The sequence below is a fragment of the Ischnura elegans genome, chromosome 2, assembly GCF_921293095.1.
Source record: "Ischnura elegans chromosome 2, ioIscEleg1.1, whole genome shotgun sequence".
In the NCBI taxonomy this organism is placed as follows: domain Eukaryota; kingdom Metazoa; phylum Arthropoda; class Insecta; order Odonata; family Coenagrionidae; genus Ischnura; species Ischnura elegans.
The window spans coordinates 88,053,746-88,081,399 of record NC_060247.1 but is presented as its reverse complement, the minus strand read 5'-3'; the positions used below and the strand labels follow the sequence as shown (position 1 = coordinate 88,081,399).

At 39.1% G+C, this 27,654-nt stretch overlaps 1 protein-coding gene across 1 annotated transcript in view; it reads left to right on the top strand.

The window, feature by feature from the left end:
- Positions 1-27,654, top strand: part of LOC124154117 (homeotic protein empty spiracles-like) — a 137,908-nt gene that overhangs the window by 55,696 nt on the left and 54,558 nt on the right. The window contains exon 2 of the mRNA XM_046527648.1: positions 13,581-13,753. Coding sequence (XP_046383604.1) covers positions 13,581-13,753 — 173 coding nt within the window. The remainder of the gene's footprint in view (positions 1-13,580; positions 13,754-27,654) is intronic.

The following is a 27,654-nucleotide window of genomic DNA, read 5'->3' as shown; positions in this document are numbered from 1 at the left end:
AAAGTTGGTAGTTTCCGGCGATATTATGTGGAATTTGATGAACATTTTGAATAAATAAGTTTAAATTGACGATCACGTAAACTGCCGAAAATGTGGTCGATTTTCATTTAAAAAAATATGAGGAAAAACAAAGTGTAAGTTATTAATTTAAAGAAAACGATAGTCTTGTCGATTGTGTTAACACAATCGGGCATTTCAGTATTGTTAAATGAGTTGGTTTAAAATGGTTAATAATATTTACCGGCAGAAGTGGCACATGAATGAACTTGCATTTTTTTACTACGTAAATGAAATCGGGAATTCAGAAAAGAAAATTAGGAGGAGGCAGGGATAGATGATAACAACTTATGTAAGCTATGCAAATTTGGCCTAGCTAGCAAGTTAGACGTGATAATATATCAAAAATACTTATTCGTCGAAAAAAAAGGGAGACCGATACTGCATGGAGTTCCAACATTCTAGAATGAAACACCTTGCACTATTTTTGCAAGTGAATTTATTTTATATTTCACTGCAAAAACAAGTCACGTCAAGAAAATTAATATGTTTCATTGCCAAAACTTACAGAAAAGGACAGACACATGTCTACCTATAATTTATATTAGCTGTATATTATATAAGCTCATTTTTTCTCATATATTTATCTAATTATAAATAATAATAATAGTATTTATGGTAATGATAAGGTTTATTCCTCGTGCTTTGGCCCTATTCCCAGTTTACAAAAACGTAGTACAATATATAAGTAAAATATTCAATAACTCGTAGATTATTTACTTTAAAAACCTTAGGAGCATGAGCATATCTAAATTGCGACGGATATCTATCGCCATTAAACATTTTGAACGACATCGAACTGCATATTGTGTACTGCCGGGATGTCCACCTCTTCAATCATGATGATGCAAAGCCTCCCAGATTCAATAATTATGAATGCCTTATCGTATGAATTTTCAAAATTCCCCAAATGCCTCATTCCCACTCAATTTTGTTTTAATGCGTCACTTGCAAAGTCTTCACCCAAGGAGGACAGCAAGAGGAGGGCCGATTCCCTCCCACAGAAGGCTGATTTCTGTTTCCACTTTAGTCGCATTTTAATCGGTTCATAAAAATGTCCGCGGCGTGGTGATTAGTGAAATGCAATCCACTTTTTCCAAAATTTTGCATTATAATGTTTTAACCCTTGTCGGTCCAACGCCGAGGATGGGTCGACAGGCCTGGTGCAAGCATCAGGTCCAACGTCAAGTTGAGCCCAGCATCACAAGGTTATATAAGGGGATTATACAAGGGCAATTTTTCGAGAGATGTCACACATAGACAATTTTTATATAATAAACTTTTTAATTGAACCTATAGCATAATATTACAATCATTGGAAGTTTACTTTATAAAGCATTTAAAAGGCACCAATGAATTCTGTCAATTATTCCTATTTTTTCCAAAAATTAATTTGGACCAGACTATTTGAATTGAAAAAATGGTCCGCAAAAGGTTAATGGCAAGGATTTCAATAAAAGTTATGAATTTGATGGGTCACAGCATCATGTGTATAGAAATATGTTAAAAACCCTAATCATACCATATTTCCCCGTGAAACTCGTATGAATTTCCCCGCTAGCGACGCGAGTGGCGACTTCTGTAAACTCATTTAAATTCGCGGTGGTTGACAACGCATATTAGGGGACGACTTGAGGATCTTCTTTTTTTACAATGCTCGTGGTCAAAACTATAAAGAGTCAAATATGTCTGAAGGACTATCGAATGTAGGAAAGTCACCGAATCTACGATTAAATATTGGTGCCAAGCAAATATTTATCGATAAATGGAGGAATAGGGACGAAACGTCGGACGCGAAGGCGGCGGGGATAAGTCCTCTCCAACCACACCGAAGGTCGCGTGTTCGAGTTCCGCCTGGATAGGCTGCCTCTATCCAGGACATGGATTTGTGCGATTGTCTAATGTCAATTGTTAAAACTCACGAAGTAAATGCCCCGTTGTGATTTTTTCGGGGATAATTGAGATAATAAGTAAATAATTCACTTTTACCCAATATATTGCAGTATAATGGTTATCTTTGCCAGGAATATCATTGAAAAGTAATGAATTTGATAGATCTTATCATCATGTGTTTAAATTGTGCTTAACATCTCTAATTATACCTTATTTCCCCGCAGTGGCGGATACAGATGGGGGACGCGGGGCGATATTTCTGATATTATAATGGCGTAGTTTACCATCGTCTTCAGCGTGTTGTTAATCGCCTTCAATCGTCCTGAAGGCAATGACAGACAGTCCAGCCCTTTGCGGGTCGCCCGTATTGCCGAACATTGCAAAACCACAATTGTTTTTATATCATAATGATATTGTCTTTTATACGTGTATAATGATTTTAAATAATTTTTTTTATACTCTGCCTGTGACTTGATCATTTTTATTGCGATAAAAGTAAAGACAACTCAAGATATATTTTGCGCCCCCGCCTTGAGTTTTTTCTGTATCCGCTACTGTTTCCCCGAGAAACTTGGATCAATTTGTTCGCTAACGACACGAATGGCGACTTCTGTAAACTCATTTAAATGCGCGGTGGTTGACAACACTTTTAGAGGCCGATTTGAGGATCTTCTTTTGTAACATTCGTGTCTCCACCCTCGGACTGCCTTTGTGGACTGAGCTCCGGGAATGGTAATTCCCGATCGGTATTCGGACGGAATTACGTCAGTATCGAATGTGTTACGTGGAGAAGAGACTGCTTTGCCGACCACGGGGGGTGCTTGTTGTACGGGCAGGCGCAAGAGAATCGCAGAGAGTAGTGGGAGGGTGTCGGCGTTGTGCGCCAAATCAGCGCATCACCCGTGTGCACCTTCCCGTGCATTTCTGGCACGTTCTCGCTTATCGGACGCGGGAGCGGGGAAGGGACCCAGAGCCAGTAAAAACTACGGAGAGAGAAATGGTGTTGCGGTGTGATAACTCTTTCCGCCCGTGCCAAAACTGAAGCATAGAAAACGTTTCCACTCATTCCAGCATTTTAAGACACGTCAACATACTATGGTTTCAACAGTAGGAAGGGTTCTTGGGTTTTCCACCGGGTATATTATACCGTTTTACAGGCTGAATAATCGTGCGAATGACCATGCTGAATGATCACGTGATCATTCACAGGATCATGCAAGCAAAATAGAACATGTTCTAATTTTCACTGGCACACTTGTGAATGATCATGCGCATGAAGGTTAACTCGCGAATTGTTCCGTTATACACGGTGAATGATCATGCGCATGATCATGCTGAATGATCATGCGAATGAAATCATTCGCCGTGTATAGCGGCCTTAAGAGTTCATGTTTTCTGATATTATAATGGCGTAGTTTACCATCGTCTTCAGCGTGTTGTTAATCGCCTTCAATCGTCCTGAAGGCAATGGCAGACTGAGCCCAGTGGCGTAGCTAATTTTGACATTACATTTTGTTTGTGATTGCACTACTTTTCATTCCATTATTTATATTTTCTGTTTCAGAGATGAATTTGGCCTGATATACTTTGGAGATTGTGATGGATCCAGTCCTGTAGATGAAAATTTTGTTCATATTCATTTATTTTCTTTAAGCCTCTCAGTTTTTATTGGGTTAATTGAATTACTTGTGTATTTAGTGCAATCGTTACACCTATTTTATGATTGTAATCAGACGTTTATGTTGAGTTCATTTTTGCTACATGGCACTTTTTCATTCGGTAGGTAATCACATTTTCAGATGCATATTGTTTTAATCTTGTGGGCACACAATTTTATCAGCCTTTTCCTAGTTATGCCGGTATGATATTTGTATTTTTGATTATGTATCACTTTGCATCGCATTTGCGCGATTCAAAGTGATATATAATCAAGGGCGCAAAAGGTTTAAGGTCCAATGTCAGGCTGACAGCGTTTTGATATCGGACCGAAGTCGGTTGAGATGTTAGGGTGGGGGTCCAGGTGGTACGGAGCCCCCCACCAACCCGGAATATGAAAAAACAATTATTTTCCTTCATAAAAGAAATGGAAATATTGGAATCATGAATTTACAATATATTTATTTAATAAATGAAGTTTTTTTCCTCAATGAAACGTGTTAAAATTAATAATAAAACGTTATTGTACTTTTCCACACGATTTAATTAATACGACCGGTTTCGTCGCAGAGGCGACATCATCAGGTACAGAATCCGTTATAATAACAGTTATTTTGTTCTTGTTTATCTGGTTTATTGTTAAAATTAGTTTGAAACCCTCTACTTTGTACCCTGTTTTTCGAAAATTCCCCCATGGTTTTGAACCCCCCCCCCCCCCCCCCCCCGAACAAAATTACTGGCTACGCCACTGACTGAGCCCTGTTGGACGTGGAAATATACTGGGGCTCTAATAATATGTTCTCAGTGTCGCACTTAAAGATATCTATGTTCAATTGTTCAAGCAATCTAAGCCTAACGCGCAGCCTCCGTGTCTCCAGCGGCTCCCAGTCCAATTCGCTTAGCATCTGGGTAACGCTGTTTGTACGCCCTTAGCAGTTTCTGACGAACCGCGCTGCTTTCCTTTGTTTAATGTTAGGCCTTTAAAGTACAGCACTCCGTCCACCAGATGGGACGTCAACCTGTGATCTTTTTGGTGCATTTCGTCATTTCCTGGCCAATGCCCACGCCAGGTTTCTTTACGCTCTTCCTTCGTGGAGTAATACATTTGAGATGTCAGCATCCTCGTCCTCTTAACGCCAACTCCAGTGGAATTTTTGTTTAGAGAAACCGATGTTATTCTTATAGGCCCATACCACATTAGCATATAGTAAGCCAGAGGGATGAATTTGAAAGGAAAAAGGTTGCGCATCATTTTTCTTTTTCGAGCACGTCCGCGGTCGTCTGCCCTTGCCGCGTGCCTCCCTTCGACCTCTGTCGATCGTCGTCGCGTGCATCGGACAGCAGGCACACACGAATCGGTCGCTATTACAGTCAGCATAATGCTTCTTGCAAACTGGCAATCGGACACAGACAATTGACAACTATCCGTGAGGCATGAAATATTTCATCGTAATATTTTCCGAACCCAAACCATGTGTAGGTATCGGTTTAAATAGACACGTAGCATTTGGCTTAAGATTTGGTACTCCTCCGAATTCTCAGCCTTGGCCATTCTCTTGAAATTTCCTGGTCGATAATTATAAGTTATTGGAGGTAATACAAAATGTAGGTATGGTAAGCGGTCATGAAATGATGTTAAAGTCCTTGCGAAAAATTGTAGTTAACTTTTAATTAGCCAATATATTATAATTACTTATTTATTTCCAGTTTCCCTGTAAACAGCACCTAACGACCTTTTACAATTAGGTTACCAACACCAGCAATACACAGCACAAATATCTATGCCCTAGATAGGGACCACTTACCGAGTCAGGACTCGAACTGAAACCTTCGGTTTGGGAGGAGAGGGCTTAAGTACACCGCCACCGAGGCCGGATTTCCACCAGAACAAACCTGAAACAACTTTATATGTGTATCCTGATAAATGTTCAGCTCCGTATCAATCTTTTATCGTCCATCACAATAAGTCTTACTCTCATTTACCAAGTGCCTTGATTTAAGCGATTAATGTTCAGCCTCACATCGCTCACATCTCACTTACCGCGGTCATTGCTCTTATCCGAATGATGGTCGTAAGCCATCCTGACATTCCTGAGAGCCCACAGTGTGTTTACTACGCTTTAGTACGACGATGGTCGGCCAACAGGGGCGACTGAATAAAATGCTCATGACACGGTCGTGGCAACGACGCGCATTATTCCTTGGAGCGGATATACGTCGGGAATATAATCATTTAGCGAGGTAATGGGAAGGTTGAGCGGTCGACAGTGCAGCGTGCATGTAATCCCGGATGGGCGAGTGGAAAGGGAGGAGGGGTCCTCTGCTACCGAAACCACTTCCCCGCCGCCTCACTCCACCCATGCTTCCACCACCCCAGAGAGCCTTTGGGGACGGAGTAAAGGGGTGGGTGAAGCACCGAGGAGAAGGTGGGGTAATGGCAAAAGGTAAGTAGAAGATGGGGGTGAGGCTATCGGCAAAATAATCGGAAGAATGCAAAAAATAACATTCATTCATTCATAGTAATAATAATCATCCATTTTATTTCCTACTCGATTGTCGACGAATTTAGCTCGTGGAAGTTCACGTTATCAAGAAAGATGCAAACGTTTTCCACATTTATTTATTCATCAAGCAACTTAAGAAAACTGTTTGCCGTTACAAAAGATGAAACTCTTGATGTCCTGCGAATTTCATCACAGGCAAGGAGTCCCGGTATATACCTACTTGCCCAGATGCAAAACTTTTCTTAATTTTAAAGCATTATAACCTCATATTAGAATGAAAAAACTTTGTAAATTTCACATTAATTTTATTAACACGACCAGCTGATGATGTCGCGCAGCGATGAAACTGGTCGTGTTAATAAAATTAATGTGAAATTTACAAAGTTTTTTCATTCTAATATGAGGCAATTTCACGAAGTTACGCCGCAAACCATTCAATTGAACATTATAACCTCTTATCAAGAATGCGCAAACATGTTATAAGTGGACCAAATTCTATTCATAGATTCGGCATGGCGGAGGGTACGATTCATACTAATTACGACTAATTTAATATCCATAAATTCATCATGTTCCATCTTATGGAAAGAGGAAACCTTTGATGTGGTCTGCTACGTAGACTTGCAAGATAAATATATCAAGATTTTTTCATTTTGAAGTCAGATATTTATGCTGTAATACTATCTAACAGTCTATGTTGTGAAATAATTGCTTATGTGTGCGTTATTTCCGACAATGAGCATCGGTTTCCCAACAGAGGTGGTACTTTTTGGGGTCTAACTTAGTCATGAAACACAAATTAATACTAAAACATGGGTGTATTGAAAATTTCTTATGATATTACTGTTCTGCATTCTAATTTTTATAAGAATAATTTGAAATTTTGTACACTGAAACAAAAAATTTGGAGGAAAAACGTTTCTTTTTAACAAATTTACTCCTTTTGAGATCGCATTTTTCCCAGTTTCTATCCCACCACAGCGGAGGATACAGAAGAAACTCAAGGGGGCGCAAAAGATACCTTGAGCTACCATTACTTTTATCATGATAAAAAAATTTCAAGTCACATGCTAAGTTAATAAAGTTTTATTTAAGCGTATTATACACAATGTGTACACATACAAGATCTTATGATTTAAAAAAGTTAAAATTGTGATTCTGCAATGTTCGGCAATGCGGGTGGTCCCGAAAGGTCGCTCCCCGCCCCTCTCATACGTATCCGCCACTGTCCCACCATTATTAAGGAATTAACGCAATAATAAAAGGAGACTACTTAGGCGGTCGATTTGAAAAATATCCGTCATTAGTCCTGTGCGAAAGTTCCCTCGTGAGTGTGACAGAGGAACAATTTAATAGGCTGACCGGAAACCGAAGCCTGCGATACACTGCGATTTCATAAATCGATAAAGCAATCAGTATCAGCTGCACGTAAGGATATATCTTAAGACAATGATAACATCATCACCACCTTCCGTCAGCAAACCTGTATTTTTCCTCTTCACACAATTCTCCTATCAGCTATTTCTGAAATTATTCCCTATAATCTATCAATAATTGATCAAAGTTGCCCTCCCTTTCCGTTCCTCACGTAAAAATTTTGACAGATTGACCTTCATCTCACCATCATTTCTGAGGCCTACCCAAATTTTCTATTTTATCCTCAGAGTTTAAGAAGGCCTCCATTTTACTCCACATTTTTAAGGCTTCACGTTCAAATTTACCAAAAATATTTGAGCTTTGGTGAAATATTGAAAACCATCATATAACGATCAATGCCACCTCATATATATCGTCGAATGTTTTCACTGGGATGAATATGGACGCAATAAATATTTTGAATAGTTAAATAATAAAAAAATCGTCTAGCTATTGAGATAGAGATAATTAACTGACGATTATTCTCGGCACGTCATTCTCATAACTTTGCGCAATTGATTTTAATAATACACGCTCCCAGTCCCACGGGCATTTCGACGGATTCCGATGCAGGAGGCGATGCGTGTGTTTCGGCGCCTGCGTCCGCTGCACATTCATGAGGCGATGGCCGATCAATCATGAGAGCGGCGCCCAAATGGCCATTTAATGACCCATTGTGTCCTTCCGCCCGGCGCAGCGCGGCGACCCCTCTCGGGACGTCTCCGAAGACCACCGCCAACAGACTGAGAGGTCCAAGGGCCTTTTTTCGAGGTACCTACTGGCATAGAGTAGAATAAAGACGCGTGATCATATTATTATTATCCTCTAATGATTTGACCAAATATTCATTCAATTACTCTATAAAGTTGCATTTTATATCTTGTGAAAACTTTTATATTTTGTGAACTGTCCCTACCATATTATGATCAAATTCCATTCTGCACCATTTAACACTATTTCTTTTTTTTCATGTCAAGTTATATATTGAAGCGACGTTGTTATTGCCATATGGAAGATACCATTTATTTTTTGTTGAATTAAATGTGTATGTTGAAGTTCTTCTGAATAAATTATTATTTCTACCATTTTTCTAATTGTTAAAGCAAGCTAAATTTTAATTTCTGTAGTCTTTGGGACCGTAAAGGTCCACAACAATAAACGTTTGCAATAATAATAATAATTATTATTATTTAAAAAATTTGGAGGAACATAGTGATGAAATTAATGGTAACTTATTGAAATTTTTGAAAATTCACTGGTTGATCTTACAGGGATTTCATTTCTCTGGGTTGCCGGCTGAATTATTCTAAGCTAATTTCAACATCATCACCACCTTCTGCCAGCAATCCTGGATTTTACATCTCCACACAATACTGATGACTATCTAATTAATCTCTTAATATTGCTAAATGTACAAAATGTATTCCCTTCTCATTTTTCAATTATTGATCTACAAACCCTTCCCTATCCATTCCATTTCTGAGAGCGCGTCTTGAAACTGAACGTAGGAAGATTATCAAATAAATAGCATGGTTTTCATAAAAACATATGAATTTCTTTGAAAAATCTGCAAATATTTGGATAAAACTAAACTTAGGGCATTTTTCATATCCACTTGTTTAATGGACCTTCCTTCCCATTTCCCAGGGATGACCCCAGATGGTTTAACCGCGCTGAGTGCATCGTTGAAATATTTTTTGAGGGATCTTCCTGCTACTGTATTAATGAAGAGTACTGAAACCATGGAATAATAAAAGAAATTATTTTATAAATATTTCAATAAGAACGGACGGCGAGATGAACTTTTTATTACTTAAAAAAATCGACTCAGTGAATCAAAACGTATCCATGCATGAATGCATAGGAGTCGCAAAAATCTAGTGATGGCGGAGAGGAGACAGCGTTGAGGGAAATCTCCAATGAAATGAAGGTTTTAGGAACGGATGTGTAAAGGGGTTCTTTACTATCCGGGTATTGGGGAAGTGAGCCGTGGAATTTGAGGGTTGAACACAATTGCGCGTTTAACAACTAAAATTTAACAAATCCTGAACATAGTTCTAAGTACCTAAATAACACGATTTGATGCATTTACTATGTCCTTGTTCATTTAATATCGGCCCTATATTTCCCTCTGGCACCTCTATCTCATACATCTATCTCACCTAACTAGAGTGAAGTTTCTCGTATATAGCTATAAATATTAATGCAAGGTCGCAGCCGGAAAAGTGTTTCCTTGAGGGTTGGTCAAGGGAGGTGGCACATTTCGGGTGAAGGGGCACGCCTAAGACTATCTAAAAAGAGTTTTTCATGCGTTTAGCCCCGCGCTCGCAGCGGTGTTGCTTTTATAGTGATACTGTAATGCTATACAAATTATGGTAATTTTGCTCTGCCGCTCATTCTCTCAGAACTAAAATCTTCCATTTTTGTTGCTTATAAATTTTTGCAAAGGCAGACTCTGCTTATTCCCTGGCAATTTCAGATGATCGAAGAAGTTTTACGAAATAATTAAAGAAAAAATACATCTACGTCCTCCAATGAATTTCTTCGTAAGATTTTCAGTTATGTAATTTTTATTTAATGAAACGCAGCAATATAAAAAAGTATCGTGCTTACTAATTCAACAAAATAAAATGCACAGGCGCAAATATTTGTCGCTTTTGTTACACTCTAAGGCCTTCTTTTAGAGATTCTGAACCACCGTGCGACGGATGACGCCTCCGTTCCCAAATTCAGCAATTGAAATGCGCTCCTCGAAGGCGTCCCGGGCTCCTGAGGTGCTGCGACAAGGCGGCGCATTCAGCAGAGGGGCATTTGAATGGGACGTGACGACAGCGCGCGGGTCGGCCGGCGCATTTGACGGCGGTTGGGGTGAGGGAATGGGTCTGGTGGCGCCATCCATGTGGGTGCTACCGTCTGGACTCGCCACAACTAAAGATGAGTCCATTGTCACCAGATAGGATTCACCTCGATAATGATGAGCAATCTGCTGGGAAACTTTTCCCATTCTCAAACAAAGAAACTGTCTTTTGATTTGTCCTTCCAGATTGTTCGTCCAATATTCTTCGTCTGTAGCGCCATCTATCCAAAAACAAAGTTAATAAGACGCATCAGTTACCGTTGACCGAATTTATTGACCCAAATCTTATTTGTTTGGCTGAAGTTTTTAACCTAGATGCATTCATAAGTTATGCAACCGCTTTTAAACATTTTCCCAAACTCAAAATCTGAAATTTTTAAAGCTACCTTTTCTAAAAACTGAAATCTTCCATTTTGTTACAGATAAAAGCAAGTGCACACTTTGCACATTCCCTGTAACTTCCAGATGATGGCATAAGTTTTACTCAATCAGTGCTAAAAAAATACCTCTAATGAATCTCGCATTTGCAGTTTATTGGTAATTTTTATTTGATGATACACAGCAAAATGAAACACAAGTGCACTAAATAATTAATACAAATATAATAAGTATGCGCTAATTTTTTTGTCAGTTTCTTAGATAAAGGATTGATTTAAGAATATTTTAGGTCTAACCGACGGACTTGAGTTTGTTTGCGCGTGCGAGGTTGTATAGATACTTTAGCAACTTTGTTTACTAACGTTTTCAGAGTGATAAGTGACGTGAAAACCGTAAAAATTGAACCTAATTAATCAACCAAAGAATGCCGGTGATAAATTAACTTAACGGAATATGAACACGAGAAGCCTATTTGTTAAAGAAATCTTACAGCAACTTATGGCTTGTATACCATCTTAATAAAATTTATTGTATAAAAATACCTTAAATAGTAAGATTACGAAAGGACTTTTTTATGGTATCAAATTATTTCCGCAAGAACCAACAAAATAGGTTTATGACTCTATTCAATAATAACTCCTACTTAATATCCCAATGGTTCCATCGTGAAAACAATCAGGAAATTTTTAGATAGAAGAGGCAACCGAATGATGAAATGCGGATGGCCCTTCATTTTATAGGAGATCAGTCTGGTTATGGTCCAAAAGTTAACTACAGGCATTTTTACTTCATCAGAAGGTTATCTTCTGGCGGCAGTTAAAATCGCAGGTCCTAAAAGTGAATTCTATATTTTTGGTGGAAATAAAAACACCGAATGACTTTCCTCATGACGAACGCTCAGCGATGTTTTTGATATACTTAATTTCATTTCATTGAAAATGGATTCGACTGATGAACATTTTAACAATCATTGTCTCTCTAAGGAATTAATAAATCGCAGAAAATTTTTAAAGCAAATAGAGGAAAGTACACTCAAATTTTGAATTTTATATTACGCAAGGACACCTTGTCATCCAGCAGAATTAGTAGTTCAGTTTGTTTATCAACCGATGAAATCAGGCCCGTGCTGGGCCGCCGAGAACCGGAACATATCCCGGTGCGACCTCCAGCTTGGAAATCTTTGGTGCCCCCCGGTAGTCATCCTCATGCATAGTGCTGGCGCTCTCTGGCCATGGCCATGCACCGCCCTGTGAAGGGGTCCAACATGGGCCTGGATGAAGTGTATTAAATTGCTTCTTATTCGGGATATTTCTCCGCGTCAACAGATAAATCTCCAGCACTTTAAAAATTTCTGAAGCCTGGAAGAATTTAATATTTAAGATGAGGGGCCTAATAATGTTTGGTGTCTTCAAGCACAAATTCCAGAAAAAATAAGATTAAAAGTCAACAAATAACTCTGTTTTTGTACTTTCAGCGTCCTCAAATGCTTAACTCCTCTTAGGCAATGCCTTAAACTAAGTTTACACTATAGAAAACTTACGCCGAAGTTGTTGCGTTTCGGTTCTTTAAATGCATAGGCACCGTAATGCACTACTCCAGTAAGAGCTAGTCATTACATAGTAATACCTTTGATTTCATTTTCAGTGGTTTGTATGGTACCTATCTACGTTATGAGGAGTGGAAACCCCATGGAATAATTCCTAAGAATGAGTATAATGAACATCAGTCGTTGGAAATTTTTAATGCAGCCCTCAGATGACAAAAAATGCATAACTCACGCCAAGGATTGTCGTATGGATCACAATACCCTATTTATTGCTGTCTGCGAGTCGATCACGCGCTCTTTTATTTTCGGGCAAGTTGCGACGTAGACCACCATGGGCGTTGGGACATTAAGATCTGTGGACGCAAATTTCAAAACGATGGGTGAATTAACGTCAATGATATGGAGGACAAGGACGGAGGCGTTTCGAAAAGGCCATTAAGCGTAAGAGAGGGGTGAGAAATTCGGCCAATTTTGAGATTTTTATTCGCCTTAAATCGACAATTTTATCGCCATTTGCGAGATTAGAGTTGATGGAGGGAAGCGGTACAAAGATATTGCCCTCGACACCCTTAACGTCATTGGAGACCTCCCGCGCGGACCTCGTTGTGGACGGCAATTGATATAATGACCACTAGCATAAAAATATTGCAGTGAATTGCCGTAAAAATGTTTATTATCGCTTTATTTTACATTTTATTATTTTATGCACTATATATGCCTCCTCAAATGCGAGTCAAGGCGACAAAAACATTAGTGGGGGAAACTTCTAAGATCTCCTTGAGGTCAATACCACCATGAAATAAAATGGCAATCACGTTCATGAACATTAAAAGTAATAGGGAAGTGGTAATAGCTATTCTTGTTAAAATATTATGTGACTTAACCATTTGTATGTTGCTCCAGTCAAGCAACATTTTGTGATTTTTCCCTCCACCTATTTTTCATATCACAAATTTCTGGAAGCTATAATGTTTAGTTTTTACTACCAAGCATTTAGGTAATACTTTAAGAGGTACACTTTTGACTGAGTATTTGCAATTTCTTTTGCTATTTTTTAATGCTCCACTATGAGGCGCTTGAAAAACCGTGTTCTGATGTCCTGGCCAAAACTGTTTTGAACTAAATCCTTACCAAAGGGCGAGTGAAGGCAAGAAAAAACGGGCTTAAAACAAAAAATATTTTTTAACTCCTATCACTACTATTTTTTACTTTTCATCTTTGATATCGTTTGTTTTTCTTCCGTATTTAACTAATTGTCTCAATTTCTTCTCAGGTCCGGACATCCCTGGTTTCCTGCTGCAACCGTTCCGGAAGCCAAAAAGGATACGGACGGCGTTCAGCCCGAGCCAGCTTCTCAAGTTGGAGCACGCGTTCGAGAAGAACCACTACGTGGTGGGTGCCGAGAGGAAACAACTCGCACAGTCGCTCAGCCTCACGGAGACGCAGGTCAGTACCATTCGCACCACTCATGATTCGCACGCTCTCTATGGACGTACCTTGCGACCAAAATATACGATATGTAGTGGCGGATCTAGCGACCAGCAGGGTTATAGCCTTTTCACTATATGGATAAAATAGTAATTTTTTTCGAACCCCACTAATGCTGGGAGAGTACCCCAAAGCAGTTGGGGATACTTATGGGACTTATGGGGGGCGCAGGGGGCGCGCGTCCCCCCTTGCGGGACTGCCCGCATTACCGAACATTGCAGATCCACAATAGGGTTGTTCACCAATTTTTTTTTACTGTCTTAAATGAAAGTACACACCGAGGGGATACCGGCGACAGTTTCAGCGCTTTTCTAATCAAAAATTTAATCCTAAAAAGGCTAGGCGAAAAGTGTGGAATCCGAGGGTCGGCTCAAACGCTCCGAGAGCGCACGAAGGTTGCCGAAGGCATGCTGACGTCACACACAGCGAACTTCTCGCGGAAGCCGTCAACCCGGTCGAAAAACCTGTGATCCTGCGTCAGAGAAGAAACAACGAGGGTGAAAATGGAGGAAATTAGGAAGAAGGCGTATATATATATTGCTTTCTACCGCTTTGTAATTCTACCACAATAAGAAATCCGGGAAAACGTTTTATTACTGTGCCTCTTAATTCTCGTGTGCGAAGGAAATGGTTAACTGCAGCAATGCGAGGTGACCAAAAATATCAACGGCAAGACATCTTATTATTGCTGTGAAGATTCTTTTAATGTTAGTGTTAAATTTATACTAGATGCCAGCATCACAACGTCAGTTAACGTGATATTGTTTTACTTGCGGTCTTCCCAAATAAGTCGAACGGACGAAAACAATTTTAATTTAAGTTATTTGAATGGAAATAATTTACGAAAGATTAAGAACAATGTTTATGCTACTATTCAATGATCACCGAAGTTAATTGATGCTAACATAGTCTTAGATTTTTAATACACCAAAGATTGACACACAGTAACCAAACATAATGTTTATTGATGAAATATTCTCGAGCACATTCTCAGCCGAGAGTTTTGGAGTTGGTGAAAACAGTAATATAACTGACTTAATAATGAAGCTACCCCTAGAGGTACTTAGGAATACCTAATGATCCAATGTACGTCATTGATTTGCCCTCTGGAATATTTAAGATTGCCACTAGAGACATTTTCATCACCATCATCAAAATTCAATTAAATGACAGCTTGGAGAGATTAGGAGACCAATTACAAATCAGTAAGACAAGAGTTTTTCTACTATCCACGCAACTTTACCTCTTATTTCACAGTGCTTAAAAAATTTAATATTCTTTCCGAAGCATAACAAACTTGATCTACCATTGTCTTTTAAGCCAATTACAGCAATGTACAGTGTATATAATTGAATGTTTTGAAATTCAAATTCAAAAGCCCTCTGATCCAATAAATCAAGCTTTGACATGGAGTGAGTATAATAATATAAAAATGTAATGCTATCAAATATTTAGTACCTTGTGAACCAAATGAATTTGTAAATTTTGTTCCTCTGGGTTCTGGGTATGGCGGAAGAATAAGTGACAAAAATTATTTTTCCTGTGGTTTCTTCTGATTTTGTGCTCTGGACAAACTCTCCCTTTCATAGTGTATATATTATTCTCTTTTAAGTTGGATATAGCAAACTGCTGCATCGCCGTATTCTTTTCTGGCAGCGCTGAAATAGTTATCAACCCTTAGACCCATAGCACACGCCGATTTTGGACGGCCGTCAACATTCCAATGGTGAACAATGGAAGGGTATGGGAGCTTGCACACTGACCGACCGCGCACCGGCACCGGTAAAAAGTCTGTTAGCTACCGGCCAATGCCACTGCGGATCCCCTGCGCCAGGTCAACAACTAAGCAACTTATCTTTTGACCTGTGAAAATCCAGCGTGTGTGCAAGCAGCGCTTCACCGGTAAAATATCGGCCGGTATTTTACCGGCCGTCCAAAATCGGTGCGTGTGCAAGGGGCCTTACAGTAACATTCGCAATAATAAATATTTACTATAATTCGCCATTCCATATCATGATTCAGACAAATCTGAGACGAACAAAAGTGATTATTTTATGATAATAGTTTCCTTATGTCACCTAAGTTTTTATAGGCTATAAATTATCAAAAGCCTTTAAAACTAAAAAACGAGCATTGCGTGACAGGGATTTGTGTTATAATATGAAATGTACCCCTCGAGAACCATTTCAGCGTTTACTAGGGGATAATTCGAATAAAAATGGAAGCCAGGGCTGAGTAAATCGTAACAAAATTAAATATTTGATGGAAAATATACTCATAAGTACGATTAACATATTTAACAGTGCTATCATAATTAATATGCATTGACTCCTAACTTGCCTGCTTGACTCCTTGAATTTCCGGAGCGCTAAAAATGTCATTACTGCGTATTTAGATTTTTTTCTTGACTTGACCTCTTCTTATTCATGATAAAAAATGAGCATCAGAGCACTCATTTTAGGTGGGGTAGTAGAATTAGCCCTCACAAAGCCACAATCCGAAGGCATTTCTCACCACGGCATCCACAAATTCAAGCACGGCACGGATAACGGCGTTCACCGAAAGCGTGCAGTCAGCGAAGTAGCTGTGTGTGACGTCACAGCCATTCGAGCCTGACTTCCCGCCGAAACTGGCCGTTTCAAAGACGCACAAATTTCAACGGAGCACCAAAGAAAATGTAATGCACCTATTGCAGAAAAGTTTTCACCAATGTGAATTGTTAGCCAAAACTCACCGTTAGCATCTACTTAAATGGGTAATTTCGTTTGAGGTTAACACCCCTATTGCCACTTTTTATATCATAAGATAGCATTATATTTTATATGCGTATAATCAGTGTTTATAAAACTAACTTGAACTTTGCATGCAACTTGATTATTTTTTGATTACGATAAAAATATAGATAGCTCAAAATATCTTTGAGTTTTTTCTGTATCTGTTACTGCCCCCAAGGCCTCCCACCCCGCCTCCTTTGTCCCAATCCTGGATCCGGCGCTGACGATATGTTACTATCATTTTCATTAAATTATTGTCCTTGAAATGGGTCAATAAATCATACCCTAAATCGCAATTCACTAAGAACTTTGTCGATGGATGGGAAGATAAAAATTCTAACAAAGCAAAATCTTTCCCATTCAGCCTTTCTCCCATAAGTTCAAAATGTCTGCGAAAGTCGACGCCCAAATTAAACAATTTGCTGACGTCAATCGAGTTCCGGTATATTAGTTCAGTGAGAGAAAGGGAATATATGGCAGAATTCTTACATTACATGCCTTTAAAAAGCTTCATCGAATGAATTGTAATGATTTCATTGATATTTTATGCAATATTGTGATCTATAGATTTTAAAAATTTTATTTTATAATTATGATGAATATGGTGACAGTTTTTGAATTCAGATACATTTTGACACAATTTACTTGCATAAAAGCTAAACTCTCGGGACTAAAATGCAAAAATATTGTCTTAAATGCCAAGGGCGTACCCGGGATCAAAACTGGGGGGTTGGGGGGGGGGCAAACCATGGTTGTTCAAGTTATAGGTAAGATTTAAGCATGGAAAAGGTGAATGAAACTAACATTTTAAAGAAACTGAAACATCTCTTTATTAGTTTTTAAAATTATTTGCTTGAAAAAATATTATTTTCCTTGCGGATTGTTATTTTTGCTTCTAGGTGGGGGGGGGGGGGGGAGCTGCCCCCTCCTGCCCCTCACTGGGTACGCCCATGTTAAACGCACGAAGTCCCCATCATCTCCATTATTAACTTGTATACAAACTTACAGTTATTCGTTGTCTCATAAACTAGAGCTGTGATGAGTGCTCAGATAACATTGAAGCAGCTTATTTTAATGAATTACGCCTCCGTCGTCCAGAGTGGTTTTGACAGTGATGAACGATGCACGAGGATCCCTTTCAGTCACATAACGCCCAAGTGGGATGAAGTTTTCAGAAGCCTGTCAACCAGGGAATGAGCGGTGGTTTAACCACAACCGCCATGAGGGGTATTGGACTGGTCTCTCTGGGGACTACTAATGCGAGAATGTCGTGCGAACAGTACCCTCGCCAGGCAGCCATTCTGAATTGCGCTGGGACGGCTTATTTTTAACGTTGATGCATTTTGAAAGACATTTTCAGCTGTTAGCTACGCTTTTCCAATGGAAAAAAATCAAAGGAAGTGACTTGAACAGGTCTCTCTGTTCTCGTATTTAATTTTCGTTAAACACTTTCCTAGACACTATTTATAAACGTGAGAGAGAACGTATTATATCGTTTCAGGGTAGACATGGTGGACATGTGAAATATGCATGATAAAATGTAGTAACACAAATATAGTTACAAAATGAAGTTACAGTCTTTGTTCATATTTTATTGTGAGAAAGAGAAATTTTTAATAAATTTAGGATGTGCCGAAATGTGTATGATCGAAGGAAATGCTTTTCTATTCAAAATTGCCTTTATTTCACGTTGTATTGTGGGAAATTAGAAAAATTTCTGGGAGATGAGATAATAGTTAGAGGTCCTTAATTTTACCAGGGTGCTTTGTGGCCTTTTGATTGGGCGTTGGACCACTTATCGAAGGATCCCTGGTTCAAAACTGACTGTTGCCGACGTCTTCATTGTTATCGCTGCCAACTTCATCAGCCCAGATAGCCATAGAAACCTTGACAAGAGCCAAAATCGTGGCCTGGATGGAAACTGAAGAGAACTTCGATCAGGTTATTTAATATAAAAGGATTTCATCCTTAGTTTGTGATTTTTTTCAACCCATTTCCAAGAAATATAGACAATACGATCATCATAATTATCACTGGTCTACAATCCTAAGATTGGTTTGAAGCAGCTAACTACTGCATTCTTCAATTAACTAATATTTTCACAATTACGCATTTCTTCTCTTTTACGTCCCTCTTTCTATGTTTCATACAATCCATTCTAGGTCTTCTTTTTCCGTTCTTACCATCCACTTGTCCCTCGAAGATTGCATCATCAGGCCACTATTCCTCGTTAGATGGTCGATTGCGTTATGTCGCCTTCTTATTAAGGTTTTCACAAGGTTAATATTCTCTTCCTTGTCTTCTAAGGACTACCTCATCGCTCACGCGGTAAAATAAATATTTTTTAAACTATTATACTAACTAAGATATTTTCAACTAATGATCTGATCCATTTAGGTTGGTTTGAGGCATCCATATAGCACTGTATTTTCCTCTCTTCGATCTCGTTCACATAGAGCCGTGATTATTTGCCGAGCACTGAGCGCACTTATTTCGGCGACCTCTCGCTGTAGCGATGGTGAGGGAGGGACGGGGGGAAGGATGGGAAGGAGGAGAAGGAGGGGGAGGCCGAATTTCCGTCTTTGCGGGGGAAAGAGGAGGGGTCCGTCAGCGTCGCTGGGGTCAGAGCAGCGATACGGGTTAATTTCCGAGCGAAAGGGTCGCACGTGATTAGAGCATGCGAGTTATGGCCCATAAAATGCTTTTAATACCCTTTTCACCACAGCATTTAAGGGCGATAATTTTTCCCCGAGGTTTGAGCTTCCCCATAAGCGGGAGATTATGGAAGGCAATGAGTGGATTTTTACGACCGCGTGACGTCAAGAATTTTTATGCCGGAATAATGCTCGATGACAAAATCGTACTACTATCGCATTTTACGGCAACTATTAATTGAGTTACTGACGGACGTTCGGAGCGATATCGGGTTGCACAATTGGTCATCGGACCAAGACGATTCGGCGCGCCGAATCGTCTTGGCGCCGCGGCGCCCGCCGGTTCGGGAGATATATCATCATGTGCAGTGTGAGAGAATCTTCGGCCGTTCATTCAGCGGCAAATATCTTTAGGATTAAGTTAAGAGGGCCCAAAATTCCCTCTCGTGCGGTCGTATATCTTTTCCATGTGCATGTTAAAACTGCGGCTGTCATCCAAAGAACTGAAAATACATTCAGTCCATATTCAACGTATTGAATCCACATATGTCGACTTGTTGCCATCATGGCATAGCATAATATCTCTTTATATTCTTATAAACTTCTTTATGTTCTTCATAATGCCCTAGATGACATTTTGAATAAACCTCTAAATAACACTAATAGACCTCTTGATTTTCTTCATATTGCCATCTCGGGCATAATGGAGAAAATAAAAAGTTTTATTCCCTGCCGTTATGAATCTTAATATAATCGTAATACTTATGATGTCATGACTAGTTATTTATCACCAACTTACGTATAAAGCGTTACTGTTTTGTCAACGACTGCCTCTCAAAGTTTAATTAGCCAAGTTTGTTTTGAGAGTGTATAGAGTAGATCTCCAGTATAAAAACACTACCGCTGAGACAATTCTAAGGTAAAATTTTCAAAATTGAGATTCGTGTAAATGTTTCAAAGGATAATTTAATGCACCCTTTACATTTCGTCGAGTTCTTAACTCGTAATACGCAAAATGGTTTAAAAACTTGGTATTTTCAATCAATTTAATCGATACGTTTCCTATATATTCATGGTATTTTTTGCGTACTTTAAAGTCCTTAGAAAAATTCTGTACTTTCATAATTGATTTATAGAATAATTTATGCCATATTCCATAAGAGTGCATGCTTTAATCCCAGTCAGTTTTTTATACTTCTTTTATCATGAGATATCGCAAAATGCACATACATTGAGTTTTTTCTCTCTTGATATCTGTATTTAATATTTAATCATCCTACTCTCCAAGACACCGATTAAATATAAAATAAACGTGCCTACTTTGAAGCATATTACTTACTACACTATAAAAAAAACGCTCCAGCCACTTTAAGGGAAGGGGGTGATCTTTGAAACTCCCTCGCTAATCCATGTAGTGGGGATGGGTTTGAAGAAACACAAAGGGAGGGAGGGATGATTGCGGGTGGTGGGTGCTCAATTGCCCCCTCTCGGATGAGAGAGGGCGTGGCGAATGGTCCAAAAGGGGTGGGGTAGTCGGGCACCCTCGTAAGGGGCGTGGCTTAAGGTGCGGCGCCCATCTTCGACCACGCCCCGCACCCCTCGCCTCTGGATGCAGGGATTCCTTACTCTCTCTCGTGAATCGGTAGCGAACCATAGGAGCCTCTCCACCATTATCAAGACATGTACCTTTGCCGGCCTCGGTGGCGGCCGGTCAAGTCCACGCCTGCCAAATAAAAGGTCGTGGGATCGAGTCCCGTCTGGGTAAGTTTCCCCTATCCAGGACATGGTTATTCGTTACGTGCAATATTTGAATACCCCGTTATAAAATGGCCTTCAAGAGCTGTATTCGATGGTTTGGGAATAAATAAAAAAATAAAAAATAAACAACTATCGGTGAACACTACAAGGACGAAATGGCAATCTCACCCACTATCATATTGAACTTCATGATTTTTTATTAAATTTTTTTTAAAGGATTGAGACGTTGCACGTTAGGGTGGTACCAGAAAGATCAAAATTTTATTAAACAGTCGCTATGAAGTGAAAACGTTGCAATTGATACACATTAAAAATCAAAGATATTTTCAAATCGGATAATAGTCTCCGATGGTGATTTAGAAATTCGAAAAAAACAACATCTTTCACGTATATTTAGAAAATGTGGAAATCTTTTCATCCTGAATCCTCCACGTTATACAAGACAAGAACTACAGTCAACTAACATCATAAGGACCAAATATCTCATTCTGATCCAAAATCAAATCGAAATGCACACTTTTTTATTAAATTAGAAGTTAGCATCGAGACGTACGTTGAGGTAGTACGGTAAAGGCTGAAATTGTGCTTACAAGTCTCTTTGAAAACATTTAAATCGATGCACACAAAAAAAGAAGATATATTTCGGATCGGATCACAGCTTCCGAGCGCGCGATACGTTTGAAAATTCGAAAAACACTATGTTTCACGGATAATTAGAATTTTTTTTTGTTTAGAAAGTTTTTTTAAAATATACAATAGTAAAAAATATTTTTATCATTACTATTACATAAGAAATAAGATTGCCTCTCTATTTCAATGACATATTAAAATGCTTCTAATCCCTCAAAATTTACGAAAAAAACTTTCCAACATTTTCTAATGCATAGTAAAATAACAAGTTTCCATCCGTTGATCCCAGGGCTCTATAACCGTATCATAGGCAATATAAACATTTTTAGTGTTAATTTCGATAAACATGCGTACTGCAGCAACATTTTTCGATTTCGGGCTTGAGAAAGGCCTGCCGTGAATTACGGTTCAAAATTATTTCTTTACCCTTATTGTTACTTATCTTTTTTTTCTTCATAAGCAACATTATTTAACGCTGAGAATCAAAATATTCCTTGCTAAATGGAATTGAAAGAGTGAATTGCCTATTTTTGTCTTCAACACAACACTTGCTTTTAGCAATCGACGTTCCCCCAGATCACATGCTACCACTAAGCACGCTGCAACTACCCAAAGAACATTTTGGTAATTAAAATGGAATTGCCGAGAAAATGAAGAAATAAAGCATTTTTTTTAAGTGGCAGTGAATGAAGTAGAATTCAATGTATAAATATATGCATAGTATTGCGCGAATGCAGTCAAAGCATAGATGTATAGTTCAAAGCATATGTATTTTAATATATACCCACTTAAAAATGGACTATACTTCGTTTCTCTGTGTAGTATCCTGAAGAGAGATAAAGAATGCTCACAAACGAATGAATAATAACGCTTCGTTCACCTCCTATGCCATCCCATCGTACTCATCTGGAATGCGATGCGTTAGCTCTTGCTTCTTTGGGCGAAAATAATTCGCAAGCCGCCATGCGGCGCCACTTTCGCAGTCCCGCCATTGTTTTCATTTATGAGCCCGTTTTGGTCCCTCAATTGATGATTGTGACTTGTCCCCGGACTAGGGATTCAGTTCAACCTCTGGAATGCCGATTATCACGACCTCAATACCCAAAGAATCCTCTCTCAGGCCGCCTCTGAGACCACAGTGTGGAAAGATTACTTAACAGTTTCCTCATCTCCACTCCTAATTCAGAAAATACGCTTATAATACTAATAATGAAAAGAATACAATTCGACAAACAAAATTAAAATTGAAGCATTAAAACTCCCGGTAGATGTATTCCCAACCATTGACGATATTACACAGTGCTAAAATCTGATCAAATCAATCCGTTTTCACTCAAAATTTGAGGAATTTCATGAAAAGGCATTGGAAAGAAATTTGGTTAAACTATTTATGAAGCTTATTTTTGTAAAGATCCCGTCAAATTGTTGTAATCATTATGTTTAATGATTGATAATGCCCACTTATCAACGTTACCTAAAGAAGTTAATAGTGACACCAGCGAGTTCACAAATGGTGAAAATGACTTTTGGGACACTGCCACAGAATACGCATTACGCATTTCGCCTGCATTTTTCCTCAAGGGAAATAAAAATAATATGTTTGCCCGGCCATTACTGGTCATCTACGCATACTCCGCGTCCGACAGTCACAGAATGGGTTTTCCTGTATTTATAAACTAATAGATCAAAGTAGCACCAATCATAAAGTGAAGATTAGATCATTATAGGGAGAGCATTAAATACTATTGAGGATCAATGTCCCTTTTTATATAATTGGAAGACCCTTCCTTTCGCCAAATCTGACAGGCAATAAGAGTGCAATGATATTGTTTTTAAACTCAGTGGATTTTAATTCAGAAGACGGAAATCTATACCGTAAAAATGGCAGCAATAACAGATGGGTAAAAAAGTCATACGTACTTTGAGGAAAGCGATACCTTTAATGATTCATCACCGCAGACGTGAAAAACGACCGCGCGATCCAAATCCACTGATGATCCTCGTGTACAAGAGGGATGAAGAAAAGGTAAATAGATGCGAATGGGAGTAGTGCGATAATGATATGGGGGAAGAGTTAGCGGAGTGGAAGCTACACATTCGATCGCTCCATCCATTTGCGAAGGGAGAAAGCGATCTCAGAATGATGGCGATGGCTTAAGAAACCTTATCTACTCCGCAGATCATCCAACATTAAGATCACTGGTAACACAATAAAGGCCTCCACAGCTGTGTGCTGATGATGCGTTAAATCGGATTTATCTCGTATAAAGTATAAATGAAAATCTATTATTATTTTAAATTCTTTCCCTTTTCTTTGGTCTCCATTTTCACTGCCTTTTTGAACTTTCCGGCGTAGATATCAGCCATATGACATCTCTAACTATGAATGAGTTACATTGAGTCTTACAGGTATTTGGAAAAGACAAGTTTTTATGTAGAACAAGAAATTAATTTTCAAAGAAAGAGCCTTTCAAGGAAATAGATATCTGCCGAAATCGGAAGTATATGCAGCGATAGGGTGCTCTGAAGTTTCTAGGGATCAAAGTTTTAATTTTTTATGATTGCAAGAAGAGGGAGAAACTTAATATCCTCACAAATACTTTGCTATTCCTAGTAGTAGCCTTGGACTTCTTTATCAGAATGAACATTTTCAGTAAAACTATTCACTATAAATAAACCAAAAGTATAACTTTTCAATTAAATGAATGGGTGAGAAGCCAAGGGTTACAAGTGATTTCTCTTTTCTACCCAGAGTTAGGTACAGAAATTAGGTATGGAAAACAAACGAGATCAATTAGATATATGGTATTGTATTTGATTTTCCACTCGATGTCAGCACAGAGCAGAGACTTACCCGTACCCCTTGGCAACCAAGTTTTTGTGTATTTATTCTAAAAATTAACTTTACCTAACTCCGTTGAGAAAAAAATTACCTGTACCCCCTTGGCTTCTCACCTCCTCAACTGATTGTTTACTTTTATAAAATTAAGCACTGAATACGTTTCAATATTGCAAAGACTGAGCATGATTTTGGAGGACTTCGGAAGCGAGATTTCTTCCCATCGAGTCGAAAATGGTGTTTGGCGGGGACGCGCGCTGAGTGAGGGGGGGGGGGGGAACAGGGGAGGGAAAGGAAAGGGTGGAGGGAGAGTGGAGTGAAAATCGATTGGAGGGAGCGACGGTGGGGCGCAGGCGTGTTCGCCTCCGATAATCGCGAGGGCCGGGCAATGGACGATGATAGGGGAGAGCTTGTCGTCTCCCGCCAGTGCGAGAGGCGAGAGAGAAGGCATCGGAGGTTTGCAAACGGGCGCAACGGAGGGTCAACCCTCAATATTGTTGCTTTTTTCCAGCCTTTATATCAACTCACCAACCTGTCTGTTTGTCTGTTTGTTTGTCTGTTTGTCTGGTACAAATCTTGTAACTCAAATTTGACTCACTTCCTGTGAAGCAAAAACGCTGAAATTTTGCACACTTCTTCATTTCCGATGACAATACATGAAAATATAACTTTTTCTCTCCAACCCCCCTTTAACCACCCCCCAGTCAACCTATAGCCCCCCTATACGTCACTTTTGGTTTTTCGGGGTCACTGAGTTTTTTTGCTTTGTGTCATATATAAACGTTGCTCATCCCCTGTAATCTAAATATAAAGGCTGGTTTAAAAAAAAAAATTTTTATAAGAGCTTATTTCGGATAAGCTCAACAGATTCGGGGGTGATGTAGCGGAAGTTCGACATATTGAAATGAAAGTTAAATGCAATTTTCAACAATGATTAAATGCGTAGCACATGTGATATAGCGGAAGTTCGACATATCGAAATGAAAGTTAAATGCAATTTTCAACAATAATTATATGCTTACCACATGTTTCGGCTCACAGAGCCACGATATGGTACAAGACAGCCTTGTACAAGATGTCATAAGTCATACGCATCATATTATTGTGGAAATGTACAACTGAATTTCAGGTTCTTTTTCGGTCAAATACGTGATTGTGCTAATCCGGAATAAGTTAGCGCCTGATCTCGAACCTCTCCCCTATAGCTCTTTCTGAAATATTGTAAATTCTACGTCTACATCAACGAGGTACCGTGAAAGCCACAACCAGGGTGTTGGCACGTGGTGATTCGAACATCAGACATCCAGAACGCATCCTAGCCTTCATCAGAAACGCGCTCGCTTCCGGACACAGACCATGCACAAAGAAGGGCGGGATGCGGTCAGAGAGGAAACTAAGAGAGTGCTCAGGACGCGAACATGCTCCCATGTAAACAAATTTATTACTTAGTAAAAGAAAATGAAAAGTTAGCTAATTTAGTAATTGATGCATGAGTTATAACATGCTAAGAAATGCACCTTACTTCGGCTCCCTTGCTGCGATAAAAAAACTTTGGGGTCATTTTGTTTTCTGCTACTTGGTTCGGCGGCCGAGACGAGATATGGCAATGCAAGCCAACTTTCGGTATATTTGTTAATTTCATTAACATGGCCAATTAATATGTGACTAACCTGAGGTTCGTATCTTGTGGATTTGGGTTGTGTCGCCATTGGTATCCTATGGACGCATGCAGCGAAGGATTTGCTATGAAGGAGCCTGGAAGACATAGTCGCTAGGTGAGTCGCGCTATGCCACATGAAGGTGGTATTCGCTCCCTCAATAGGTCCGTTTCGGCTTCAAATCAGGGTTAACCTAAATAGCAAGTAAGGGACAAGGGAATTAAAGGGAACGGAGGATCCTGCATCCAAGGCAACCCACTCAGCGTGTACGTGAAGATTATTGCATCGCGTCGTCACAGCAACCAAGAAGGACCGGGGAAGGACCGCTTAATTGATAGATATTATACGGGCGTCTAACAAAAAATAAACATTCGTATCATATTGAACGAGAAAACGTGAAAGATACCCCATCACAGAAGTGCATGAATACCATTAAGAAAACTGGTTTCTTTATTTTGTAAATAAAGGAGCCAATAACATTATAAAGTCGTTCACTAATTTTTCTCCCTTGAAGAATATTTTATTCCAAAATATACTCAATTGAAGAACTCATCTGCAGTACTTAATTTGTGTGAAAATCCCACTTGGATTCCATTATCTATTTTAATACTATCTCCTTATTCTTGCTGGGAGCAAAGGAGGACTTCAGCGTCAAACGGCTATATAGGTACAAATGGCAGGTGAAAAAATTATTTCCGCTGTAGAAGCTCTCATTTTTTTTGTCCGCATTGGATTGGGTGCAAAATAAGGCAAAAGAAACCCTTGCTGTAATTGACTTTTCATATGATACATTCATTTTACATAAGTATCTACGTCCTCAAATTATGAAATTTTGTTTCCTTGTTTTTAAAGCCTTATGCTCAGCCATTATATTCCTCACGATAAGAAGCTCGCCTTGCCGAACTCAACTCCACATACCACAGCATTATATTATACACGAATCCCAAACCCATCATCACTATCATACTTGAAACCTTATCTGAGAGTGATCTGCACTTAACTTTGTATTCATCAGTGGCTATCAATTTCTTTGCGAATCGTTAGAGCTTAAATGAAATAAAACTGTGGAAAATGCTGGGAAAATATCTTTCCTCCTTCTCCGGTTATCGTATAGAGCCGCGATTTAATTCTCCTGAGACCGCTTGCTCCTACGCCACCCACCTGACAGAAAATTATGCTCAACTCATTTTGAGCTTTTTAATAACCAAATGACTCGAATTAGGTCGGTCACTATTCTCAAAAACCAAACAAACTCCCGGACACATGTTGCACGCAAAGTGAAGAATGCTATTGAGCGAGCAGTAGGTACATTTGATGTAGAATATAATGCACTATCGTCATCTGAGCTTACGAAAATCACGAATGATATAAAATCACACGTCCTAATTTCTCATCTCGAAAAACCCTGGCATCTGGAAAATCTTCGACGTTATTCTTCGTGCACCAAATATGGGTTTATACATGTGTCGGTGGTTGCGGTGTGTTTAGGATAAAATATTAAGGGGCAAAATTCTCAAAGTAAATGTTTGAAATTTAATTAAATTGT